At 38.3% G+C, this 19,653-nt stretch overlaps 1 protein-coding gene across 8 annotated transcripts in view; it reads left to right on the top strand.

Moving 5' to 3' along the window:
• Positions 1–19,653, top strand: part of MPPED2 (metallophosphoesterase domain containing 2) — a 176,731-nt gene that overhangs the window by 98,685 nt on the left and 58,393 nt on the right. For all 8 annotated transcript variants that reach the window (XM_044425776.1, XM_044425775.1, XM_044425777.1 and 5 more), the window contains one exon: positions 9,268–9,493. In XM_044425776.1, the coding sequence (XP_044281711.1) occupies positions 9,268–9,493 (226 nt within the window). The remainder of the gene's footprint in view (positions 1–9,267; positions 9,494–19,653) is intronic.

The following is a 19,653-nucleotide window of genomic DNA, read 5'->3' on the forward strand; positions in this document are numbered from 1 at the left end:
CTTGTTTTCTTGCTGGGTTGTGGGACATTTTAGGCTAGTTTATGGCCATGATGGCTGGATTTCTTAGATGAAGTGTGTAGGAAGTTAGACAGCATTGGCATATGTGTGAACCAGTCCACAGTTCACACATCATGGTGTTGAATCATAGGTTAATTAACCCATGGTTTGCTGGGAAGTGAGCTGGACTCAAGCTACTTCCACTTATATAAATGATCTCTGATCAGAGGTTGTGAGTGTAGCATATAATCCTGGACAAACAGCATTAGGCCATGCTAGTTCAAACGTGGGAAACATCTAGTCCAGTATTGTGTTCGCAAAGTGACCAAGCAGCTGCCCATGGGAAACCCACAGGAGAGCAGGATTGCATCAGCACTCTCCCACACATGTTCGCTTCCCAGTAACAGTTGTACATAAAAATACTTCCTGGGATACTGATGGCACATAGCCATCAGGACTAGCCACTGATAGTTTTATCCTTCATTAATTTTTCCAGTCCCTCTTAAAGTCATTCAAATCAGTGGCCATCACCACATCTCATGGAAGTGAATTCCACAGTTTCAATGTATGCTATGTGGAAAAGTATATCTTTTTATCTGTCATGAATTTCCCACCAGTCAGCTTCATGGGATGACCCCACTTTCCTACTATAATGACAGAGGGGGAAAAAGTCCCTTTAACCACTTTTTCTGCATCATGCACCATTTTGAACACCTCTGTCCGATCCGCTTTACATTTGCATTGGGTTCAGCAACATAACCCAAGATCTCTTTTTTTGGTCAGTCACTGCTAAGATCCTATTAGTTTATACTGGAAGTTGGCATTATTTTGCTCCAACATCCATCACTTTATATTTTTTCCCTACTGAACCATGTTTTCCCAAGTTGGAGATAACCTCATGGAGCTCGTTTTGTTTGGTGTCATCAACAAACCTGGCCACTTTACTGCTCACTTCTAATTCCAGGTAATTTGTGATTAAGTTGAAAAGCACTGATTCCAATCAGGTATCTGTGGAACCTGACTCTTTAGATCCTTCTGTGGGGAGAATTAACCAATTATTCCTGCTGACTGCTTTCTGCTATTTAACCAGGTACTCATTCATAAAAGGACCTCTTGTTTTATTTCATGACTGCTAGGTTTGCTCGGGAGTTCAGATGAAGCTTACTAGTTGCTAACTCTAGTGAAAACTAATTCCTAACCCTAAAACCCTTTTGGAATTCTTAGTACTCAGTGTGTACTGGATCACATATCCACTAGTTTATCGACACTCTCAGAGAATTCTGGAGGATTAGTGAGACAGGACATACCTTTGCAGAAGTTGTGCCGATTCTTTCACAGCAGGCGTTTCCTTCTACATGCTTACTAAGTTTATTTTTCATAATGGTCTTGACTAATTTATGCAGAACAGACATTAAGCTAACTGACCAGTAATTTCTTGGATTCCTTCTGGATCCCATTTTAAAAGTTGGTGCTATATTGGCTATTCTCCAATTCTTTGGTACAGAAGTTGATCTTAGTAACATACCACATATTTTTGTTGGAAAATTAGCAATTTCATACTTGAGTTTCTAAAGATTCCTAGGGTGAATACTGTCTGGGCCCAGTGATATATCAACTTCAGTTCATGAATACAGCTGTGTGCTTCATCTTTTGTCACCAGTATTTACCTCAGTTCCTGAGACTCTCTTTTTGAAAATGTAAGGGCATAGCTCAGACAAGATCTCTGGTTAATCCCTGGCATCTCTATATAAGGCAGGAAAAACTGCCTGAAACCCTTTAGAGCTGCGGCCAGTCTAGGTAGTAGATGGACAAATGGTCCGTCTCAGTGCAAGGCAGCTTCCTATGTTCCTAACAGTTTAGGCACGGGCATCTTCTTTAGTGAAGACTGATGAAAATAATACATTAAACTTCTGTGCAGTCTCCATATTCTCCTTAGTATCCATTTAACTCCATTGCTGTTGAACGTTCCAGCTCGTTTCCTAGCTGGTTTCCTGCTTCTGATACATTTTAAAGAATTCTTTATTGTTGGTCTTGATGCTGTTAATGATATGCTCCTTGAAGGCTTTTTGCTTCACTTGCTTCCCTGCGTCTCCTTTGTGCAGGCTTACTCTCCATTTTGTTTTCCTAATTTGAGCAAGACTTTAATTTTTGGGAGGAAGTTTTCTTCTCTCTAATAGCTTCCTTGATATTGCTCATTAACCATGCTAGTGGTTCCTTGCATTTGGTTCTGTATTTCCTAACCTGTTGTATACTTTCTTGCTACTTTATGTTAATTGTGTTTTAAATAACCTCCAAGCATTCTGAAGGGATTTAACCCAGCTGTTAATTCAACAGCAAATCATGGGTTAACCACTGGCTTGTTTGGGGCTAAACAAACAACTGACTAAACATTAGTCTGAGTTTGTATGTCAAGCTCACAACCTCCAAACAGGTGTATTGAAGGTTGTTTATGAAACCAGAAGTGGCTCAGTGCTGGTGTGCATTGCAATTAATTGTGGGTTACATAACCTATGATTTGGCACAGTAAGATGCAAACCGGGTCAGCTTGATTTTTTTTTTTTTTAGTGAATAACTGAAGTAACATTTAAGTTAACAATTAAAAAAACTATCTTGGAATGTATTATTGATGAAGTTTTTCACTATTGCACTCTAGGTCCTATAGAGCTAAAAACAGAACAGTTCCCTGCCCCTCTACAATCTAACAAAACATGCCTATGTTCTGGTGTAGTGAAGATATTCAAAAACTCATCAGGGAGGTTTTGTGTATCCCCAGCTCTAAGCTTCATTCCTGATATTGATTGATTGATTGATTGATTGATTTAGAGTATTTGTACGCCATCCCATCGCATAGCCTCGGGATGGCTTACATAAGGTTAAGTTGCCCTCTGAATGGTATGCCACTTGTTTAACTGTTTATGATCTTCTCTTGGTCATTGTGAGACACATGTTTGAAATTTGAGCCTGGTTTCAGCCATTTCAAGGAAAGCCTCACATTTCCACATCTAGAACAGCACTAGGTACAACTGCTCCTATTTGTCCTTTTTGGGAACAGTAGGATGCATGATTCCTATCATGCAGGAAGCTTCAAATAAATTAACATGATGTTAATATTAGGAAATGACCCTTATAACATGCCTAGTACACTCTGATAACATTCTGGCTGGAACTAATCCAAATGAGGAAGCCAGTTATTCCAAATATTATGAGGTCATTAGTGCTGGCAGAGGAGAAATGGCTTAAGTGCTAGTGATCATTGCCAATAAAAAGACATAGGTACAGGTCGTTAGTACAGTGGAACTTCCTCTATGCAACACCTTTGGTGACACCACAATGGAATACTTCAGCTAATGAGGAAGTCTTGTGAAGAAGACTCACCAGCTGCAATGCTAAATACTATTGCAAGTATTTTTTATTAATCTGCAAGCATGAACTTTGTCAGCATGGGTGTTTACTGGTGTTCCACCACTACCACCACACTTACCATTTTTGGCTTCACTGTTATTCAACAGATAAATACAGTTATCATATTTTTAAAATAAGAGACACTTACAAACCTGTCTTAATTGTTAGAAGTACTTGGAACTATGATTACTACCAGTCAGTGATGCCCATATTCTTATATCTTTTATACTTCTGAATGTAATTATTCAGTTTTTCTAAATCTGAATTTTGAAATTAATTCCACTAAAATCAGTGAGACTTAACTTTCAAGAAGACATGTTTAGGGATGAGGACTTCTGGAAAATATTGCATTAGATTCAGATGTAGTCAGACTAGACACACAGGAATTAATTGGACTTCAGTTAATGCTGTAACTGTTACAGTGGATCTGCTCTTAAGAATGGATAAATCTGGATACGACCCTTAGGGGTTTTTTTTTAAGTGTATACAAATCATTCATTTTTTCAGTAGAATTGGCTTGTAAATATATCATAGTAAATTGTAGATATATAGATGTTCATTATAAATATATGTTTGTATTATACCAATTTCCATTTTATTTACTAGTTTTATTTGCTGAACTTTAATTTTTTTTTCCAAATCTACTGTTATAATTATCGCCAGGTATTATATTGGAGCTTAAGGAAACCAATTTTCAGTGCTGTACACTGGAGACATTACAGCACTATTTCATCTGATAAATACAATTTCTTGTACATACTAAGTCAGCCAAATGATCAGTGCCTACAAGACAATGAATCAGCTTATTTAATAAAGTGTACCAGAGGATAAAAATATTTATTCATTTATTTGTAAATGTATTTTCTATCAGTACATGTTCAAGGAGACATTTAGTTTCAAGAGCACAACCAAGTTTTGATCATGTACTATTCGTATCAGAAGATAAGAATATGAAAGTGATCCACAAGTTCTGTAGTTGTATGAACTTCATTCTTGTAACTTGTCCTAAAGACACAGTCATGAATGGATGGGTGGGTCATTAATGAAGAAAACCCTTTTACTCCCAGTTTTTCATGCAGGGTTGGTTTTGGAGAGAAAAATGCTAGTTGTTTGAAGGTTAGTTGATTGACTACTACTACTTTCGTAAGCAAGAATTATTTCTTTTGTTTTTCCTTTTCCATGAAAAGGAGTTGGGGAGTAAAACTAGAGTGCTAGATCATCTCTTCTTGCTTGATTCATATAACATTATGAAAGCAATCAAGCATATATAACAAACTCAATCCTATGTATAATTACAGATGTAATGAAGGAAACCCATAAAAACTAGGAGGAAAATGCAATGATTATAAGAAAATATAGCCACATTCACTAAGTATTCAAGTTAGAATACTTGGCCATCAAATGAAAATAGTTCATAAGTAGTTTCAGATCTTGTTCACAAATTATGTTGTCTAAAAAGGTAAAGGTTTCCCCTTGACATTAAAGTCCAGTCATGCCTGACTCCTGGGGGTGGTGCTCATCTCCATTTCCTAGCCGAGGGAGCCAGCGTTTGTCTGCAGACAGTCTCCATGGTCATGTGGCCGGCATGATTAAACACCAAAGTGCACGGAACGCTGTTACCTTCCCACCGAAGTGGTACCTTTTTATCTACTTGCATTTGCATGCTTTCAAACTACAAGGTTGGCAGGAGCTGGGATGGAGCAATGGGAACTCACCCCGTTGTGCAGATTCGAACCAGCAACCTTTCGATCAACCAGCCCAGCAGCACAGCAGTTTAAACCACTGCACCACCTGCATTCCTTGTGTTGTCTATTCCTGGGTTATTTATACCACAGATTGCCACTGATGAGTGGAGTATATGGGACATGTGTGAGCCATTTGTGATTTCAGTTAACTTAAATGGGCATAAATAATGTACAAATGGTATGTGTATTTGTGCACAGATGGCAGCTATTCCTATAGATACTTCATACTCATACAAATTATCACATGTTTACCATTGTCATGCCTCCTTTATTTATTTATTTATTTATTAAAACATTTTTATGCCGCCCCATTCGCCGAAGCCTCGGGGCGGCTCCTTTCACATCATGAGCAGCAAATATACCAAATTGAATATACCATACTAAGAATTGTGAGATAGTAAATGAGTCCTTAAAATTACATTTACAACAGTACATGTAAACAGATTTTAGATATAAACAATCCCCGTGTATGTGAGCTCACACGGGGATATTAGATATAAACAATCCCTGTGTATGTCAGAAAATATATTTTGGAGCCACTTCATTAGCATTAGCATTTGGAAATCATTTTTTCTGTTCACAGAGGTCATCAAAAGCATTGTACTATTTGAAATGATATACTAATACAATAAAATCACAAAACAGTAAAGACAATTTTAAAACATTATTTAAAACAAGCCTAAACAATATAGAAATCCATCAAAACAGCATGGACTTTATTTAATTCCTATTTGATTGCTACCCTATTGTTGCAGTTTATGCATTGTCAAACCCATTGTTATGCAACCAACCTGATCTCCTTTGGGAAGGAGTTCCTTAGCTGGGGTGCTGAGAAAAGGCCCTGTCTCAGTATCAACAAGCTTTCACTTGTTGGTGGGACATGCAACAGGGTCTAGGACAAAAACTGTTGACTTTGGGAAGGTTCATATAGTGGGAGATGCTCTTTCAGATATCTTATTAGAAATGAACTGCAAATCAAAGTAGTTGGTTCAACACTGGTGTTGTCTGCATTTATAGACCCACCACATTTTACACTAGCTTAAGTCTCTGGAAAAATTTCAAGGTTTTCAAATTTAATGTTACATTACTCCAAACAAGAAGTAATAAAGGCGTGGACCACTCAGGACATAGCTGCCTCCCACATGAAAGGACATAGTTGGCACACTAGTCAAAGCTGGGTGTGATGGACAGTTGGAGTTCTGCCTCTCCCTTCCTGAAAGTCAATCACAGTGTCAGGAATGATGGGCAGGGACATGAGCTGTGAGAGATAGTTTAACTTTCTGGTTTGGAGGTGGGAATAAGAAACATCAAATGACAGAAGCAGAATTGGTAGTACAGGCTGGAAAGAAAGCTAGGTAGAAAAGCTACCTCAGCCTGGAGTTATTTCCTTTCTGTATGTGGAAATAGATTTGTTTTAGTATTATTTCATGGAAGAATAAGTGATGAAAAGAAGAAACATGCATATCTTTGGTGCTCAATCTTGGTGGAGAAAAAAAAATGGAAATGATGGTATTCATGTAATTACCCTAGTTAACCAAGGCTGTTGGGTGTGGTAGAGCTAAAGGCTTGTGGTGGAAGGGGAGTGTCTTGGCAATTGGTGGTGTTTGTCGGGGCCTGGGAAGAGGAGTCAGAATATAAGAAGCTGAAGATCATTGTGAAGCCCCAGCGAGAGGCAAGCAAATTCTTTGAGGGGAATATAGTGGCCTGAGTGTGGGACCTGAGTAGAAATGTCCACAGCTTAACCAAGGAGCTGGATATACAAAAGATAAAGGTGGTAAAAAACAAAACAAGACAGTGCTCAGTGTTTCTACAAAGGCTGAGCAGCAAGGTATTGCACAGTGTGCAAAGGCACTCTTGGCAATAGTAACACCTGGTCCTCCAAAAGGATCACTCAAGCTGAAGATCTGCTCCTTGCAACAGAGTATAACAACGTCTAGAAAAAGATAGTTCTCTAATCCCAGGCTTACTTGTTTTCTGTCCAACAGAGCTTCTGTCTTGTCTTGGTTGAGCCTCTCTTTGTTTGCTCGTATCCAGTCCTTCCCTGTGCCTTGGCAATGGTTCAGAACTTCAACATCCTCCTTGGCATTAGTTGAAATTTTAAACAGAACTGGATGTCATCCCACTGTAGTGATGAGACCTGTTCACAAAATGTCAGATGACTTCCCTCAGCAGCATAGGGAATAGCAAGGGGTTTCAAGGAACTGTAAGCCAATGATTACGTGGCCAAGCTATGCAACCAGCCACTACCACATTTTAGGAACAATCAGCTAAATAGGACAGGAACTACCATAAAATGAATTTTCAAGCTTATTAGCCCAGGTAACTTTTTGTACCTCAAGGGCCACATGAGGATTTGACGCAGAACCCAGGGGCCACAAAGTAATTATATTTCTATATAGTAAATCAAAATGTTAGCAATATATGTAATTAATATGCACAATTAATATATATTTAAGTAACCATTAAACAAGGGAGAAAAACGATATGAGGTCTCAGAGTTGGCTTGAGAACGCTTTGTGGGCCTGTGATCTCCCCAGCAGGGCTCACTCGCTCCTGCTGACGAGGCACTCAGCTCCTGGGCACCTTTGCACTCATCAGCAGTAGCAGGTGGGGCACACTGGAGAGAATTTCAGGGACAGCAGTCTTGTGAGAGCTCACCACAATCATACCTGTACCATTGGTGGGATCTGGACTGGGGGAGGCGGTGGCAAACGGGGGCTCCAAGCAGCAAGAGGGCCTCACATGGCCTGCAGGTCATGTGTTAGACTACCCTGTACTAGACTAACATCCCAGAAGTCTGGAATATTGCCATGATACAGTTATATCATTGTTGCGAACAATCTTTCACTTAAGTGTTTGAAAATTTTTTAGTCTTCATCAATGGTTGCTGTGCATGTAACATCACATTTCAGGCTGTAAGGTACAAAAGAGGAGTTTCCCTATCTGAAAACTAATTGCACAATGCATCATGAGATCTTTAGCTTTTTATTTTGAAGATAACCTTTTAATCAATGTGGATATCATTAATGTATGAAGGTATTATAAAGCTTTGAGTTAGATGGCTATTCATCCCATTTTGTGGAAATGGGAACCTAAAAATTGGCAGAGACCTACTAGAGTCAGACATTTTTGCTGGTGACTAAGATGAGTATACATGAACCTATGTGTTCCTGCAAAAGCCACTGGTTTAGTTATATGGATTTAATGGGCTCCATGATGTCTCTGGGGGAGTATATTCAAGATGAGGGTCATTTGGCTTTGTGTCATTGTCATATCTGACTGGTTATGTGATGTGATGCCTGTTTTTTTTTTTTTTTTTAATGGCTCTGAAGTTGTAAATTGCAGACAGAGACAGCAGCAAATAGGTGGCAAACAATACCCCCACCCCTGAAAAAAGCAAGCAAGGGGATGGGAAAGGGATTCATGAAACTTTTCTTCCTGAAAATGTTTGTGAACAAGAATTGGACATTATCACAGTTGGAAAAGAGAGGGAGAGAGACTGTTATTTCAGAAGCTACCATGAAGAAGACTGTAGAATGCTTAAGTTTTTAAAATTATGGTTTCGTGCCAATACACAAAAAGGGGTAGTACAGAGGATATATTTTTCATGGTGGCTAATAAGGCCTTTATGGGAAATGATACTGAAATGTACTCACTGGTTTTTAGTGGATATTGACCTATAAACAGGTTCTTAGTAGGTATAAAACTATAACCAGTATTGCAGATAACATGTTTGCTGTGATAATTTCTCTAGAAGAATGTACCATTACTCATTGCCGTAGCATAGTCCCTTGTAAATAAACAGGGAAAGGAATGGAAGATCTTTCATTCTATTAGCCCTTTACAACCACTTGATAGTGACCAGTACAATAGTCAAGGGATATTTTAGCTACTCTGTGACCTGCTAAACCTTTAAGTCCTTCTATAGTCTTAACAACATTGCCTTTTATATCTTTATTTGGCATATATTTGCTGAGCAACAATGTATTATTGCACAGGGGGCAGTAAGAATGTTTGTTTTACACAGGAATGCAAATACACCCACTACATCATTGAATGTGGATTTTTTAAAAAGTGGAATTCAGGTGTGTTAATTAAATGCTTCTTCTTGTTGTTGTTTCAGGAAACTTGCCCTATGAATATAAAATACTGATTGCTGGGAATCATGAACTGACATTTGATAAAGAATTCATGGCAGACCTTGTTAAACAGGATTACTACCGCTTTCCCTCTGTGTCCAAATTGAAACCAGAGGACTTTGACAATGTTCAGTCACTTCTGACAAACAGTATTTACTTGCAAGACTCTGAGGTAACAGTGAAAGGATTCCGAATATATGGTGCCCCTTGGTAAGTTTCAGTTTAAACTTTCTCTACTCCTGTGTATGACTAGTTCAGCTCTATGTAACAGCTCCTTCTTACCTCAACAAATCTGTAATGTTTGCTGAAAAAGTATTGAGAGAACGTTTGTCTGTATATGTTTGTTGCTTGTTTTAGTATCCCAAATTTGTACAGGCATTCTGGAACAGTTTAACTTTGCTTAGAGAAAAGTGTATCAACATTATCAAGTATTTCTGCATTGGAGTATTTAGATTTAGAATGGAAGCACTGGCTTCAAAATATTCTGGTTTGTATATCCACAGTGGTAGTTATTGCAAGAAGTCAAATGAGTGGAAGAGATTTCTTCACTAATATAATGTGTTTGATGAATTACATGTATTTGACAAGACTCTTGTATCCACTAACCTAGAAAATAACATAAACAACAACAACATTTCATTGATATCCTGCCCTTTTTCCTCTAACAAAGAACTCAGAATAGCCTACACAGTCCATTTTATCTCACCACAACAACCCTGTGAGGCAGACAGTGACAGGCCCAAAGTCACCCAGGGAGTTTCATAGCTGAGTGGGAACTAGAACCCGAATCCCCTAGGTCCCCAGTCCTACTCTCTAGCCACCATACTATTTTCAGTAGAATTTACTTTTGAGTAGACGTGCACAAGATTGTGCAGTAAACATGTAAACTACCTTGAGAACAGTATAGTAAGACAGGTTATAAAAGTTTAAAATAAGTAAAATTGTAATAAATGTCAAGAGCCTCTATAAAAACACAGACAGATTGGTTTTAGACCCAGCCATAAAGTTTGTATTTGTTTGAGTGAATAAATGAGGTTAGAAACAGAGCACAGTATTTTGTAGTAACTCTGCACACTGTTTGGCTAGTGTAAAACTGTCCAAATGTTCCTAATTTAGTATAATGCCATACCCACTGAAGAGACAGAATTCATGTATAAACCAAACTGAGGTCACATCTGATTAATGTGGTCTATTCTCTGCAAAGAAGTGAAACATTATGCTCTTTGAAAGACAGCGTTAATGAAGGCTAAGGTAAGCCTGCTTGTTTCCTCAGCTCTTTTGTTGGCAATTTGCTAATTAGATACTGCACATATTTGAGATACATTGTGCAGTACAATTTGAGATACATTGTGCAGTACAATAGAGAAATGGTGTACGTCTCTACTGATTACAACTGAGTTCCTCTTCATTTAACCCAGTGTGAGCATAAAGTGCTTATGTTTAATGTTTCCAAGGTAATATGGCATATATCTACTGCCCCAAATTTTCTGCCAAGGATATTTTAAATGACATTTTTTAGCATTTATTTCCCCCCTCCTCACGTGCAAATAATCTTGCTATTTGTATTGAAGTAAGATCTTTTTTTAGCCTTTCTTTAATTTAAAACAATTTAAAAAAACCCTGAACATTAACATTGCCTGCACCAAGAAACTCAGTCACAGGAGAATGCCACAGTTAATAATAATGAAATGATTCCTTGTATAACTGGTTCTTTGATACACTGTTTTGAATTGTGTCAGCACTCTTTGACGCTCAGGAAAATTCCATGTACCCAGTGTGAGAGTGTGCAGTCCAGATGTGATATGGCCCTTCTACTCCTACCTTCTCCATTCACATATACAGGGTGGGGTCTTACTCTGATAGCAGAGGGATGGTGAAACATCTGGTAGTGGTGAAAAATCATGAACTTTTTCACCTCATATTTAATCCCTCCCCCTTGCTTCTCTTTTCAAAGCTCATCCCAGTCTAGGATGGAGAGGGAATAGTTTTCCTCTGTGCCGCTTTTACTTTTAAAGACACCATTCCCATTTTTAAGTAGATTAACATTGATGCATTAAAAGAAAAGCATGCCATCACAAGGATGACTAGTCAGCAGATGCAAATGAACTCTTTCATCTAATATTGGAGTGGAGTAACTCTACAGAGAAATAACTGCTACCAAGTGTGTGAAATTAGGGGCACATGTCGAGGGCCAAGGGGTGTTTCCCCCGTGTTACCAAGTGGGAGATAATTTCTTCATCATATATAGCCAGTATCTATGATTGCAAGTCTTTGTCTATATCGCTATCTGTTTTACCTATCTACATTTTAAAACCTCAGTTTCTAAGTTCTTAGAACAGTATTTTTAAAATTGCAAAGGATAGTGCTTAGCATCTTGTTTCAATATATTTGACATTGCCAAATATATGTACATATGTATGTATGTATGTATGTGTCTGTCTGTCTGTCTGTCTGTCTGTCTGTAAGCTTAAGGTATATCCTAATTGACAGGGATAATTTTAATTCAGTTTAAGAATATCTCTTACAGAAAGTTAAGCGTCGTTTCCCCGAAGTATCTACTCACAGTTCATTGACGAAGACAAGGGCATCTCAAGTCCTTAGTAGCACAGTGTGGATTTGAGGCTGGAGCTAGAGGGCTAAATGCTCTGTGAACTCTCTGCAATGTCTGTAGCTAAGATTATGGTGATGAACTGTTTCATTCTAAATGTGTATACCAAGAAAATCTGCAATTAAATAAGTTGAAATGTGATTTAGTGAAAAGAGGTTTATGGCTATTTCCAAGGGAGAACTATAACAATGTTTTGGGGGCTTTTTGGCAACATTTGAGGAAAAAAAGTGTCTGCAGGAAGATATAACATGAAATGCAATTTAATTCATACCAGTAGGGACTAGTACTTTTCTCCAAAGTGCTTTAAATATATCACAAGTCCACAAGTTTTGACATTGATGTCAATAGGATATGGATCACACCTTTTCTTTGTAATTAAATCTTGCTGAAATCACAGTAAAAGGTGAGAAAAGTCTAGATCCAGGCACTTTGATTAAAGTGAATCATGTTGATACACTAGGAGGTTTTTAAAATGCTTCAGTTCTTGTTTATCTACTATTGTGGTCTCTGATAAATGTGCTGTAATATGAGAGCTGCTAATGAACTAGGGCCTGTGAAAGTCCACTTTTCGTGTGGAAATGGCGAGCGGTATTTTTAAAATCTAGCCCTAAGTTTTGAGTGCAGAAACTCATGCAAATTGGATGGTGATACATTTTGAAGATTGGGGTTTTGTTTTATCTTTTATCATTTGTAGACAGATTATTTACTCATTCCCTTCATTCCTAAACTCTGAGACCTAGATTGTGCTTTCTTTGACTATCTCCAGAAGCCATTGCTATTTGCATATTGCATGCATGGAGGTAGGATCTTGGTTAGAAAACAAGATCCCTAATAAGAAGTTGTGAACAATGGAGCGTAGTCTCTTGCCTTCAGCAAAAACTATTTAACATTAACACCGCTTCATAATGGTTTATTCTGGAATTCCCATTATTAGCATCTTATTAATGATAGTAAATAAATGTTTAGTTGTTGTTCTTTAGATTAAAGAGACTGGAGGCCATCTTGTTGGGATGCTTATTATGGATCCTCTAATGGCAGCTTCCAGCCCTTACCATCAGTTCCAGAACAAATACAGAACCTGACTTAAAGATTCAACTTTTCTCATTTTTCTGGCTCTTTTGAAAGAGGGGGAATTACATGAGGTGCAGATAAAATTTTGAAATGTAATGTAATGATGCATTATGCTGTTTGTCTCTCAGACTATACAGACTGTCCCAAAGGTTGGTTGTTGTGATTCATTGTTTGCTGTGACATACTGTGAAAATCTAATCTCTTTGAACTCACCTCCAGCTAAGGACCCATTTTGTGTTTGGAGTCATTGTAACACATCTTCATGTCAATTTCAGTCTCTGAAACAGCTGGGTGGGAGTACACTTATTGTTCAGATGGAAACACTTTATGTTTATTAGTTGATGTTTGCCAAATGAAAATGCCTAGCAAAGGAATTCTTTATTTTCTCCATCAACTTGTCACTGGTCAAACCTATTGCTAGTAACCAGGAAAAAAGCCAATGCTAGGAAATCCCACCAGGATTCAAAGGGGAAACAGCCACCTTGGGTTCTGGCCATGCAGAAGGATTTGCCTCTAATGAAATCTGTGAGTGATACAGAGCTTACTATAGTCCAAATTCTAAGTTCAGTTCTTGTAATTTCCATTTAAGGCACTTTAGATAAAATAAAATATCCTATGCTGAGTACCTATAAAATATCCCTGCCTGAGGCCTGGCAAGATACAGCCAGTCATGTTCTACAACATCAGACTAGAGACAGAACAGCAGTTTAAATTCTTTATCCTTTGCTTTTCAGTTTTTGTTAAAGACACCAATATCCTCTGTGGAGTGTAAACTTGGGCTGCAGTAGTATTCAAGTATTGCTACTGAACTCAGCAGAACTGACTTATGAGGTGGCATGTATAGGATCTCACTGGAAGTGTGTTTGCCATGTCTCCTCTGCTGATACAACAGGGGCCAGTCTATCTATAGAACAAAAACTCCATGTTTAATACTATGCTGTGTAGTTGGGACTTGAATGGGTGGGGCAGCTTGTGACACTCCCAAACATTTGGCCTTAAATGTCCATTATCCCTCACCACTGGCTATGCTTTCTATGGCTGCTGCGATTTGTAGGCTAGAACATCTTGGAAGGCGAGGAGGACATGCTCACTGCATTCATGAACGCAAGAACACTAAATTTGCAAGATTTTACCAAGATGCTTGCAGCATTCAAAGTGAGTCAGTGTGTATTCCTTTGTTCTACAGAACAAAGCTACAGTTCTTTTGACTGTAGCTTTTAGAACTACATGGAGTTTTGAAGCATTCCCATATGGCTTTTCAGATTTCCTTGGGGTTTGTGGTCAAACAGGAAGTATCATAAAGTACCAAACAAACCATAATTCATAAATTAAGAACAAAACCTGGTTTATAATCCTAGGGGGTCAGAGTAGCACCAAGCCAGCAGCCCCACTTCAGGGGACACACTAAACTTCTGATTTCTGGTTAGTTCGTTGGGAGGAGTGAAGCAGACCAGCAAATGGGTGAAACACACCAAAATAAGGCTCATCATTCTCTGGAATTCTAACTTACAATTATTATGGTAATGTGTCCACTAGAATGAATGGCCTGCTTCTCTTGAAGCTCTTATTGTTGGTTTCCCCAACTTCTTTCCAGCAGTTACCCTTCTTGCTTGACACCCACCTTAGGCAAGCTCTGTGTTAACACTCACCTTTACACAAGCTTTAGCTGTGCCTGGCAACAATCTCTTCCAGTACCAAGGTTTTAAAAAGGCCAGCAAACATAGTCTTCCCCTTCATGGAATTCATGCCTGGGTTTTCTTCTAGTCTCACTTCTTTGCAAAAAGGTTTCTGTTCTTCAAAAACTGTGGCTTTCTCCTTTCTAAATCAGTCCTAGGGAGAATAAGAAATGAGTAGGAAGAGGGGAAGAAGGACCCTGGTGAAATGCAGAGGCAGAAGAAATATGTGCATGGAGGCAGGTCATTAAAATAATTTTAACAATGGCCCAGACATTTCCTCCTCTGTCAATCAGAGGATTGGAGACTCTGGTGTGAGCAGTGACACAGTGGCAAAGTCACAGTCATATGTTCAGCAAGAAAAATGTCTGCAGCTTGGTTTTTGAAGGGGAAAATGGTGCCACTGTTTCCTTGCTGGATGTCTGGCTGTATCCAACAAGACTCTGATTCTGATGACAACCTTAGCAACTACAGTGACTGTATTTCGAACTTGTGTACCATGTAGCAACCTTGCTTTACTTTGGTATTTGGTTTGGTTTTGTTTTCATTTTTTGTATTATTGTGCTTTCTTCCCCCCTTCCCCTTCTCCTGTCCTGACCTGGAAGAAACTTCAGGATGCTGCTACTCATATAGTTAGGGGTAACTGGTGTCCTTAAATGAAGTTTTGTATAGTAGTTTGATAGGGCATCCAGCTGACAGAGTGAGCATTACAAAGCAGTTGCAGATGTGTATATGGATGGTTGAGCATGCTTATGCATGTGGAAAGGTGTGTGCATGCATAGGTTTCCACCTGAATTGGGACGTTTCCAGGATGTGACTCCCATGAGAAGTTATGAGTGTCTTTCAGAAAAATCCGTTTTCATGTATTTCACTTATCTGAAGAGAAATGAGATCCTGCATGTATCTTTGAATGTGTGGGTACAGGAGAGATGCAGGTACATTTGGTGAAGAAAAATTGTTTTACCTTAAAATGGGAGATGCTGGCAATTTTGATTTATGTGCTCATTTTAAATTTGGAGAAAGAAAGAAAAAAGCATCATATACTGCTTCAGCTAGTAGTTTTAATTTAAGGAAGAGGGATCAAACCAAGATAACAGCTGCAGTTCTCAGGGTTTCAGCCAGTCAGAGGTTTCTAAAGAATAATTGCTATCAAACTGGGAAAACTTACTATAACCCATATATTTACAAAATGTAAATTGCCAACTTGGTGCAGCTATAGGAAAGAAATATCAGTCCATATTCATTACAGGTGATTTCTCATGGTACATCTGAAAGCTTTTTAAAGACCTAAGGGAATCTGAGTAGTGCCTCCTAACTTACAATTTAGTAGAATTTGTATGTAGAAAATAACTTACAACACACAGGAGCATTCATGTGCGTTTGCAATTGGAGTGTGCAGTGATGCATATTGACAGTCTCTAAAGTGTAGAAAATGTGAGTTTTGTCTGATGTGCCTGGTAATATTTAATGCCATTAGCTGCAGGTTGCTGAAAATGGAAAGACAACTCCTAGAAAGGGGAGAATCTCCCTAGAGTTAAAATAAGCCCCCTGGGGGTGGGGGGGTCAAGAGAAGGCATTTTGGTAACGTGATTGTGTCTAAATATGTGCATATTTAATTGTAAGTTTAAGTTTGACCCAGATCTGAATGTTTCCTTAGCATAGATTAGTCCTGGGTTATTTTGACTATCTGTACTGACTTGTTCTTTATTGATCTGAAGTTCCTCGGGGAGCTTTTCTGGTATAAGGTTGGGTTAGAATGAATAAATAATATATCTTGTAACACGCTAAGAGATTTTAGCAGGAGGAATGTTGCAGTGGAGCCTCTGGCACTGTTGGATGAGCTGCCTAATGTGGCTGAAGGAGTCACTGACCGAACTGGTCATGCCCTAGAGAAGGACAGGGCAGGCAGAAGGACTTCCAAAAAGTAGTGGTGTTCCTGTGTCAACTAGTACCCTCTGTAACGTATAATCACTGAACATAGGAGTTTGCCTTATCCTAAGTTGGCAATGACTGGCAAGAGCTCCCCAGGGTTTCTTGCAGGAGTCTTTCCTAGCTTAACCTAGAGAAGCCAGGCTTCTGATTTGAACCTCAGGCTTTCTGCATGTGAAGTGATTGATCTTCTGCTGACCCACAGGCCCTTGTTATTGTGAGTTCTCTTGCCATAACATAAAGGTACACTTGTGTTATATGTGTGAAGGCAGTCCACGTGATAGCTGGGGAAAGGAGCTTATTGGGTAACTAACACAAGAAGGCTTCTCTTCAAACTCCTGCAATCTGGATGTGCACACTTCTCACAAGTGTAAAAGCATGTGTAATCACATGCCGAGGTTCCTCATTATGTTTATTGTCATTGTAGATGGATGGCTAGCTTCTAGTTGGCACCACACTAGGCCAGATAAATACATTTGATTCTATTTATTTTTACAATTATATTCCAGCTTTCTGAAAAGCAATCCAGACAATTTACAAATAAACAGCAATAAAATGGCTTAATAATCATAACTATTGTCTGTCATTTCACAGCACTTAAAAGCAGTAGCTTCATTTAAAACAATATTCTTAAAATAAATTCTGATTTAAGACTGCCTTCATTTTTCCCCCTAAAATACAGGGTGGATTTTATTTAAATAACTAGTCAGTAAGACTAGATTTCAGTTATAGTTTTCTACATTATTTTCATGCATGCCTTACCCATAGGTAGAGGAATTTCTTTAAAATATTCCCAGACTGGGCCTCTTTTATGGTAAACCTGTTCCCTTGTAGGTTTTCTCCTCCAGGGAAAGAATAAAACACCTCAGGATGTATACAAAAAGAGCCAAAGACTTGTGGAGAATTGTGCTCAAAAGGATTCAATTTCATTTTTACTACTTGCCCCTCACACCTAGCTTCTTGTGCAGATCTATTCCACTCCCAACAGTCTTCTTCTATTCATTGAATTTTTGAAACGTAGCACTCAAGAGGTAAGGGGTTCATGATCTATACATAAATTTCTGAAGGAACAATGGGATTAAGGTCCTTTACTTAACTCTATATATTTTATCACATTTTTGCTGTGAAGAAGAGGCACAGACACAGATTCACAGATCTGAGAGCTGTAAAACCAAGCATCTGTGATAATATCTTCTAGATAGAAAAATGGCCCAATAATTTTACAGAAACCTTTGAAAGAGTATGACATTGGTGAATGTATTAATGGAATGTTTACCAAAAAACATAAACATTGCATAGATATATAGCCTCATGCTACATAATTTAAAACTAATATTCATTTCATGATAAATATCCTTGAACTATAATGTATCTTAAATAGAAAATCATCTTTATGTAGATTTTTCCTCAAAAAGTATTTTATTTACAAAAAAATCTGATTTTAATTAATTCCAATGTTTTAATTTTTTTATCCACCCTGCTAAAAGCAAATCAGATGAGGCAAGGCATACCACTCTGTGGTTATTCAAAACCTTGAGCACCTTAACTGAAAAGGTTATGTATTTGTGACCCTTCTTCTGTGTATCCAATCGCAGAAGAATCTAGAGCAGGCCTCCAGGGTAGAACAAATGTCTTAGATAGCTTCATTTGGGGTGAGACAAGTTTTGCAGTTCGCTGGTCTGAGGACTTTGAAGGGTGAAACCAACATGTTGTATTGAGCTTGGAAACAAATTAGTATAGCTGAGTATGGGATCTGTGCAATATGATCTGTCCTTCCAGCTCTGGACAAAGTCACAGGTCTGTGCATGTTTGTTTGTTTGTTATTTATCACAAGCATTTATATCCCGTCCTTCTGCGGAAGCACTCAGGACAGCTTACATAATATAAAATTCTAAAATACAATATTAAAACTACAATTATTAAAACATTTAAAACTGAACATATAAACTTAAAAAAGGAAAATAAAATAGTGCAACTGTGAAACAAAAGAGACAAACATCTTAAAATATGTAAAACCTTTAATTGTTAAAATGATGGTTAAATAAAAAGGTCTTTACCTGGCGCCAGAAGGAGTATAGTTGGTACCAGACGGACCTCTCTGGGGAGTGTATTCATGTAAATACATGAATACCAGTAAACCAGTAAAGCTTTTGGACTGTGGTAGGTGCATGCAAAGGACATGCAGTGAGCATCTGTGGAATACATCTCAAACAAGCTTCTTTGGGATTTACTGGATGCCTCTAGTGCACACTGTTACTGTGTGACCCTAAAGCACCTTTTTGAATGTGGCTTGTAAATACGGTTTTCTTTCCCTATCCTATGCTGTTTTACACATGTCTGCTCAAATTAATCCCATTGAGCATAAAGTAGTCTGTCTCATCCTGATGCCTTCAGATGCTTTGGAGTATATTTCCCAGCATTCCTGACAATTGGCTGTTTTGACTAGGGTTGATGAGAGTTGAAGTCCCAAACATCTACAGGATGTCAAGGCTGTATAGATAGCATTGTATAGATTCTTTACATGTCCACTCTGAAGTAAGCTCCACTGAGTTCAGTAGAACTTAGGTTAGAGTTTATAGGATTACATGCTCAATAGAATATTACAATACCAGTCTGTTTTTTCAATGACCATTAAAGGTTTAAAGTGGTAATACTTTTATACATGCTAGCTCTTCTGTAGCTTCTGTCCCTTGTCAAGCTTTCATTGTTATGATACCACATTCTGGATACCAGTGAAACTGTAGCAGCTTCAACAAGATCATAATGGTTTTATGGTATGATTTTGTCCTTAATTCAGCAACTCCTTAGTGAGGATTAGTACATTAAAAAGGCTTCAGTGGCTCTTTCAGTACCTGGGAGAGGAAACTCTTCCTTCTTAACAGGAACCGGAGTATTGTTCAACTATATCCTGTAACACTTTTGTCAAGTTTTATTCAGGTCTTCAGAAAAGAAATAAAAGATGGTGGTGGGTTTTGCGCCCCCTCCACCCCCCATCCAGGGATTTAATCTATTGATTGAGTAATGAGAAAGTCAAGAAGAAACAACTCACCACAGTTCACTGTTAGGAAGCCAAAGCTTTCTATAATGAT

The sequence above is a fragment of the Varanus komodoensis genome, unplaced genomic scaffold, assembly GCF_004798865.1.
Source record: "Varanus komodoensis strain SLA01 unplaced genomic scaffold, ASM479886v1 scaffold16, whole genome shotgun sequence".
Lineage (NCBI taxonomy): Eukaryota > Metazoa > Chordata > Lepidosauria > Squamata > Varanidae > Varanus > Varanus komodoensis.